The 8,922-nt window shown below is 34.8% G+C and overlaps 1 protein-coding gene across 1 annotated transcript; it reads left to right on the top strand.

Moving 5' to 3' along the window:
• LOC123551720 (uncharacterized) lies at positions 1-5,237 on the top strand. Its single transcript, XM_053541234.1, has 5 exons — positions 1-57; positions 704-778; positions 3,089-3,136; positions 3,396-3,477; positions 3,939-5,237. Exons 1-5 carry the CDS (start codon positions 45-47, stop codon positions 4,912-4,914), a joined length of 1,194 nt encoding a protein of 397 aa, XP_053397209.1. The 5' UTR covers positions 1-44; the 3' UTR covers positions 4,915-5,237.
• The last annotated feature ends 3,685 nt before the right edge of the window (positions 5,238-8,922 follow it).

Genomic DNA, 8,922 nt, shown 5'->3' with positions numbered 1-8,922 from the left:
CCGAATCAACAGTATCGTTATCAAATACTACAGTAGATGTAACAATGCGGACGAGTGGTATGCTATTTTTATGTTTTTGACATTAAAATTATCATGTGATTCATGAACATGACTGTAAAATGATTCATACCATACACATGACTGGAGTTCTATCCGTATCATAATCTGATAATAAAATCTATATATATACTGCACTGTCAAAACAGTTATTTTGTGTCTCAGTCCTACCAATCCATGCCCTCCTTTCGACTTCACGGCTCCTGCGGGAACACCACGTATCCGAAGTCTAAGCAAAAATTGATTAACCTGTTCATGAGACATTATGAAATGTGCAAACTTGCACCAGCCTAAGCGAAACTATTATGAGTAATGAATGCTCTCGTATTTCAAAATGGCTTGAACGTTGGTTTTTTTTTTCTAAGTTTTCAGAAACAGCCCCACGCAGAGTTCTGTTACCGACTTCGCGCCATATGTAAAATTTACTTCAACTTTGCTCGCTTGAAGATTTGTTACTATGTGTGTCCTATCAGATTAAAATATCACTTCTTGTGTCGAAATATAATCTTCAATAACATTTAAAGACAAATAATTTTAGTGATAAACATCAACGTGTTAATTTACTATCATTTGATACACACAAGTTATGCAAACAAAATAATTCTTTCAGTGTCTTGTATTCAGATCTTTATTTGCTTGCCTTCAGCTGCAGTATCAACAGCAACCGAATCAACAGTATTGTTATCAAATACTACAGTAGATGTAACTATGCGGACGTCTGGTATGCTATTTTTATGTTTTCGCATGAAATTTATCATGTGATTCATGAACTTGACTGTAAAATGATTCATAAACATGAGTTCTATCCGTATCATTATCTGATAATATAATCTGGTATTATAATCTTTCCTAGTATTCATATACTGCACTGTCAAAACAGTTATTTTGTGTCTCAGTCCTACCAGTCCATGCCCTCCTTTCGACTTTATGGCCATAAGGATATCGCATGAACACTGATATTATTAAAGATGATATTAAAACTCGAAAGGTTCCTTCTACCACTCCTAGGATGTAAAACTTGTATCTAGATACGAAAACCCCTCTTGCTGAAGATTTTTAGTAGACTTAAATTTCTGTGGCTGTATTTTTACAAATAAATACGTATTAGGTTACGAAAATTCTTTGAATTTGCATGGGTACATGCAGTATAGCATAATGGTCGCTTCAAAACATTTGATCTATATTATTGTATGGTTAGTGAAGCAATCTTTGTAGACAAACGCTCTATGCTGTAAAACAATAAATACAGTTTTATCTAGTGGTTCTCTGCCAAGTTTGCTCAAATCATGCCCCCTGTGGTCTGACTTTTTTTCCGCCTGGGTTCACTTTTTACATGTACTTATGTTGGAAAAGTTTTTAAAATCTTCTTGTCTAAAACCTCAAACCCATGAGCTTAGATATTGACACATAGCTTTGTGTATTGGTCCTTAACCAAGTTTATTTAAAACATGCCTTTGGGATCGATATTTGTCCCACCTAGGTTCATTTGTTTATATAGAATTTTAAGAATGTTCTTGTCTGACACCTTGAGCCCTGCATTTGAGATATTGGATTGTGTTGTTTTTCTCTACCAGTTTTATTCAAATCATGTCTCTGGGGTTAAAATGTCCTCGTCTCTAAAATTTATTTGTTATTACATAGACTTATATCATTGAAGATTAAATACTGCTTAATACCCCAGTCACACATACGGCGCTGATAGCTACGTCTAGCTACGGACAGAAACGTAGTAATCCGTATCGATCCGTACCTGAACCGTACCTCAGAGTAGTTATTCGTATTAATCCGTACCAAAACGTGGTCAAAACTTATTCAAAACTTATTCCAAACTTGCAAGCTTCTCCAACTTTTGAACATGCACAAACGTTTGAGCGAACCGTAGCCATTTCAGCGTGACTTTAGGTCAACTTGGCTGAAACTTATTCATCCGTAGTTAAACGTACTTAAACGTAGTTATCCGTGCTGTTACGTACCTCGCCGTAGCTGAACGTAATTATCCAAGGCTGCTCGTACTTGAGCATAGTTCAACGCAGTTTACCCCAGACCCGTCCGTGCGCTGGGCAAGTTGCAAGGCGCAGTAAAACGTAATTCAACGCAGTACCTCGTACCTATCCGTACTTATTCTCGTCCTGTATTGTTTTGTTTGTTTCCTGTTTCGCATCATTTCTCCCGTACTAAGACGTACTGCTCCGTAGTTATACACCCACAGACTAATCCTATCCGTACCGTACTCAACGCATGGACATATCCCTATGTGTGACTGTAGCTTTAGCCGGTGTTAGGGGGCGTTGGCAGTGTTGCATTTTCCATTACTGCTCATGAACAGACTCGATCAAACCGAGTCTGCAATTTTCACTGTTTGCCTTGTTCTCGGTGCTTCCAAGGGATCTACTTTTCAGATTTTATTTATATAAGAAAAATTATTTAGAAAATCTACTTAAAGGTTTAGATAATTAGCATACAGCATTGTGTGGAGGTCCTCTACCAAGAAATCGTGTAACCAGATGAGCGATATAGAGCCATCATAACACTCTTTATGTTATCAGTATCCAGTTGAAATATTAAAATTGTTAAAATTAAAATTAATAATTGCTGTTTAAGCATTTCAGTATAAGAGTTTCTTAGTGAAGTAATATTTCGTTAAAAATTTCGTAGAATTTATATAGTGCTCGGCATGTTCGAAACGCGTTGACTTTAGGAAACATTTTTTTGTAAACAAAAAATATATTATTTTCTTCTTATATCCAATGTTTGATAATTGTTTTTTCATGTATTTATCATAGGTTTATGATTAAAATAATAGAAAGTACAATAAAATGCACTGTTTTGATTATCTCCCTTTGTGACATTGACTTCAAAATTTCATGAGTAATATTGAAAATAGCATTTTTCTGACTATTCAGTTATGTGTAGTATCTGTTTGGACAACAGCAGTATCTGTTTTTAACATAAGATTTAGAGCCTTACGGAACTTTAAGCTGTTTTTACGTTTTCCTTATAATATTCTTATTTTGATAAATTGCATACACAGCATCAACGCAACCAGTTCCGGCTATGTCAAAAGAAGTAAAAGGTTCAGGTATACACGTCTGCTTATACTTTCTCATATACGAAAATAATACTTGACTTCAATTTTGAATAAGCTCATTTAATTACCTTATTTTAGTTTCAATCATAGTATGGCCAAACCTTAATAAAAGTAAAAAATTCAGAAATTTCTTTTGTAAGGTTTATCATATTTACTTAATTTATTTCGCACTGCTGTAAAGATAATAATCACATTCTGTCCGCTGTACTTTTAATAAAAAAAACTGATCAGTCTCTGTATCTATTTTCAGATATTACCGCTGTATACATTACGGTTTTTGTTGTGGTCTGCATTACTGCTGTAATTGTAGTTATCATATTTTTATTTTGCCGGTAAGTCAACATTACACTCAGAGAATTTCTTATCCTTGAGCCTTGTGTTATTACAGAGAGGAAATGTTATTTATAACATATCAAGTACACCTGAAGCTGAAAACGACGTATGTCTTTTCTTTATTAATTTTCCTTCTGATATATATAAATACAGATATAGATAGAAGGTAAATGTACAAAGTAATGATTCAAGTAACTTGATCAAAGACAACAAAAGCATCTCGAACAAAATATGTTCATTATGTAAAGCTTAAAGACTGATATTAGTTGTGCAACACAACACTAAATGTTTATTTGCAAATCTAAACATGAATACACCGAGGTCAATACATGATTTTCCAAAAGTTGTGGTAGTATTTGTCATTACAATTTATGTACATAAATATAAATTCATTGTATTTATCATTGCATTTAATCTTTTTATTTATTGTATTGTCCCGTTGGCAATTTATCCATTTTAGCCAAAGGCTCAGGAAATCTGTCCAAACTGTGTTGAAAAGAGGGAAAGGACTAAGCTTGTCAATTACGAATAAAGCATATGAAAACACCATGATGGAGAGACACTGTTCTTTGATAAATGTACGTAAATCACGTGACAGCGGGTATGCTGAAATTCCTCTAGATTTCCTACATCCAGATGAAACATCAGGAAGTGTATACCAGACTATTGATAGTCTGCCCGAGGATCAAATTAAAAGCAGCCAAACGTATGGTCATCTGAAACAGCAAACCACGAAGTTTATTGATCTGAACTACTCTCATACCAATGTAAACAAAAGCGCTGAGCAATCAGTGACTGACACACTTTACGATCACACTGACAAAGCTGACGTGTCAAACCAATCAAAAGACAGTAACGAGGATGGTGGCGCCACTTATAACCGGTTGAACATAACACCATCGTCCATGACCGTGATAGAAGACCAAGATAAAGCAGATGACGATACGGAACCTGAATACGATCATGCTAAGGCTGGGGGTACTGACCAAGAAAACAAAGCTGATACTTACTCACATCTGAATGGTTCCTCGCAAACCCCACAAACGTTTGCACAACATGAGAAGCATCAATATCACATCAAAGACAACAGAACGAAACTGTCTGACATCCAGCCGTATGAGTTTGCGAAGGAACCTGAAAGTCCAGGGTATGCGTTTGCAAAAGACGTTGAAAATCATAATAGTGAGAGTACAAGTATGAATGTTACGGATACAAGTTTAAAACAAGAGTACAGAGAACTAAAACAAGAATGTATTGGTAATCAAGACTACGAAACGGCTGTAGGTAATTCAAATATCTACTTCATTTTAGAACCTCAAGAAGGATCTGAAGGCAATGATGTAGTTGGCGATTTTTCATATGAAAAGCATGACACAACTGACAATGCAGAGTCAGTCAACCATCAATATTTCACATTGGAGAAAACAGATACATAGACATACACTGGAAACATCTGGATGGAAAATGTTTCAGGAAAATGAATAACAGTGAATGGCTTATCAGTGACATTTACAAAAATACGTGTAATGTCTACTTTTTCATGTGCCACAAATATTTATTGCATTGCAAACCATTGATTTCATACAAATGTAACGAGATAAGTACGTTCTTTATAGTTATGCCAAGTGTACAGCTGCTTGGGTTTTATTTTTCATTGCCTAACATTTACACCACAAATGCTTGCTGTGTTACGTCAAGACTGCTAATATATTTAACTCAGTTGTAGCAAAAGCATTGATTAAATTTATCTTTTGCGGGACATCGGCGTTTTCTTTGTCTGTGTTTGGGGTGAATTTGCTTCCGGGAAATCTAGCCGTACCTTTAGGCTCTGAAAGTTCCAAGAGGTGATTGATTTTGGTTTACTTTGATTTGGTTTACTGTTTATTTAATCTGCTTAATGTATCTTGCTATATTTTCTCTGCTATAAATACAACATTTAAAAGTAAAAAATAATTTTAATTGGGCAAAGGTAAAACTTCTGTTTCGGGCAGATTAATATGAAGCAGATGTAAAAATCAATGATATACTTAATATTGTTAGAATTGCTTTGTAAACACAGCTAATTTGATAAACACTTTGGAACTTGTTAATGCTTTGTTGCTTTTTTTCTCAGATATTTTTTATAAAACTAAAATATATTTGCCACGACGATCTCTCATAACAACATGCTGGTCGTTCACTAAACTTTATCTTAAAATTAATTTTACCGGAGTGATATTGTTCAACCAATATAAATGCACTGTTTAAATGTTTAAATAGGACGCATTACAAGTACATATAGGAGCAAAAAAAAACAGTTACAGAGACTGTTATATCCTCCGCTGCTGTGTTTTACAGAGGAAGGGGTTCATCAACAATTAAGGAAACCGCAGATATGTTTTTTTTCACTTTCATTTATTAATACGAGTCATTGCATTTTATTTCCTTCAGTCCGCAGAAATTTTAATTACATTAAGGAAGATACAGTAATTCAAAAATTATTTCAGACAGATTTATGATTCTTGTTTTATGCTATACGCTCCTTTTATTGCCATCTTTCAATGAAAGTACATTCATTACGTTATGCTGTATGTGATAGTCCGGAAAAAAACAAATGTAAAAAAGGGGATATTCAGTTCAAAATATATAGTGTTGATGGTTCATAAAACGTGCTACACATTTCACAAGGTCCAATACGACTACATTCGTAAAGACTTTTAATTTTCTATATTCTACATAAAATAGACAATGTTCTCAGAGCTGTTACACATAGCTCGAGCATTTTCTTATTATAAATCAATACGGCATTTTGAAGAATTTACCTAATACTGACAAAAAATTGAAAGGAAAATAGGGATCATGAATCTTCAAAGAGATTTATGACAATAGCTTACTGCAAGATCATCAAAATCATACTGCTGGTATTATTACTCCTCAAATGTAATCAAAACGTAGCCTTAATTAAGACTTCTGGTGCCAGCCCAAGTGAAAAATTAGTGTTCTAATACCTATCCTTCATTTATATGGCTAGTCCAGATGGCTACGGCTCTGGTCCCTTAAGTAAAATCAGACAATTACCTCTGAAATGAACAGACTTTGTCGGACCGAGTCAGTGCTTTAGCAACTGGCTATAACTCAAAATCAACGACCAGGTCTACCTTACGTAGTTCGAAGGGACAATACACGTTTTTGTTTGTGTATTAACGTCTGCAGACGCCCGCGGGATTGTTTGTGACCGAAACCGAAGGTCGATGTCACAAACATATCCCAAGAGCTTCTGCAGACGTTAATACATAAAACAAAGGTGTACTGTCGCTATTCTTGCATAAAAAACATTATACGACAACTAACTGCATTGTTTTCATATGTGATGACTTTACGATTCTGGTACATTTTTAATTACCATTCTGTTGTTCTTGGAAATGGTAAAAATGTTTTAGATATCCATAACCAGGGCCCAGAAATCAACAACACTTCTAAAAGCATGTAATGGAGGTTTTTAACCGATTTTTTTGTCTGTCATTTTTTACAAACATAAAATTACCCATATTTTTGCATATCACTTAAAAATTTGGTAAACAGGAACACTATTTCAAAAGAAATAACTTTACAGTCGAATAATTATTTTGAGTACAAGCACATTTAGAGTACGGATGTGTACGAATGTAGTGACAAGCTTTCAATGTTTTATCCAAATTTTTCGCGAAATTAGATAAAAGCATTCCGACTGATACGTACAAAAACATTCAAATGTTTCATAAAACAAACAATTGCACAAGTTTCACGCAATTCCTATACATTCACGTTATCAACAAAAATGAATCGTCTCCGACTTCTAAAAGGGATGTGAACAAGGGGTGGAGCGAGTACGTACATTTTGGGGGAAGTGCGTTTGGGTTTGGTAACCGATACAGCAAAACATACATGGATTAGATTGCATCTTTTATGCTACAAGAAGAAAGAATCAAGACGCAAATACCAGATACCAACCTGCGCAGAAATACATATACATCCCTAATAAAAGGTTTCAAAAATGAAAATCATGTATTAACAGCACGTGAATTGCCCTGTTTGCACACGATTTTTCTCCCGTTAATACATGGGCGGATCCAGTGAAAAAAGTAGTTTTTATGCAAAAATGTGTTTTCCTTCTACTTCTGTGTGACCGCGTCACACAAATATTGCGGCTGTTCTGGATATATTTTTATAATCTTGGTATGGTGTGAGTGTGTGAGCAAATGAGGAAACAAAAAGAAACAATAACGGATTCTAAAATGATTATTAAGTTTATATTCGCATTCAAAATATTCGGAATCACTCCGCTCTAGGGTTAGGCTTAGGGTTTAGGGTAAGGGTTAGGTTGAAATTGTCCTCACCCTGGGGCAAACATAGTTTTACATAGAGTTGTATAGGGAAAACCTTTAAAAATCTTCTTGTATTGAACCACAAATGCACAGAGCTTAGATATTTGGCATGTAGCATAACCTAGTGGACCTCTACCAACATGTTCAAATCATGACCGGTCTATGCACAATGAAATATTGATTCTACAGGTGTAACTCAATAAACACTGGCTATCAGTCCTTTGATTTTGCTTGGTTGCATTATTTGGTTTTAGCTGATCTTCCGAGATATATTAAGCACTTTCGAAACTAGCACTGAGGGACAGATATCAAATAGGAAATCCATCTTTGAATAATATTATTTCAATTCGGGACTGGTCTAAACATAGAAATGCCTATAACAATTTGCGGAAATAAATACGTCGTTTTATATGCAAGGAAAGAGTAGATAACAGAAAGGAATGGAGGAAATAAATATAAGGAAATATTTTTCATGTAGCAATTAAACACAGGTAATTTCACAACAGTATACTAGCTTTGGCACTCTTGATAAAGTGAGTCAGATCATCTAACGCTTTGGTTTTCTGACAGGTGAATAATTGTAATCTGTCATTTCAGAGAGCAATTCAAACAAATATTTGTTATACCGTCATTTCCGAATTTCAGTGTGGTTATATTTTCTTGTCATTAGGAGTCATGTAATCCATTTGATATCTTTATAATAGAATTCCGCTAAAGCCTGTGCTAGGGAGTGTCAGGGTTGTTGCACTTTCTATTACCTCTCATAAACAGACTCAGACAAACCGAGTCTGCTATTATCTTGCTTGGTTGCATTATGTGCTTCCAAATGATCTTCTAACATATTTATTGTTATTTACGTTACACATTATGTATAGAAATTACAGTTGTTTCATTCAATGATTTGCTCCTCAACCTTTCTGTTATTTTATGCCCCTGAAGTCTGCGGCCCTCGAGGCATATATGTCTGCCATTTCGTCCGTCACACGTTTTGTGTAGTCATTTGCTACCATTCTCAACCACACTTGAAATGGACATGCGCATGATGTCTGGACTTTATGTACTAATAGTTTGTCTTCAATTAAGTCCCTTTTTGAACTTTAC

This window comes from Mercenaria mercenaria, chromosome 4 (assembly GCF_021730395.1).
Source record: "Mercenaria mercenaria strain notata chromosome 4, MADL_Memer_1, whole genome shotgun sequence".
NCBI lineage: Eukaryota > Metazoa > Mollusca > Bivalvia > Venerida > Veneridae > Mercenaria > Mercenaria mercenaria.
The sequence above is the reverse complement of the archived record's forward strand: the minus strand, read 5'-3'. Positions and strand labels throughout refer to the sequence as shown.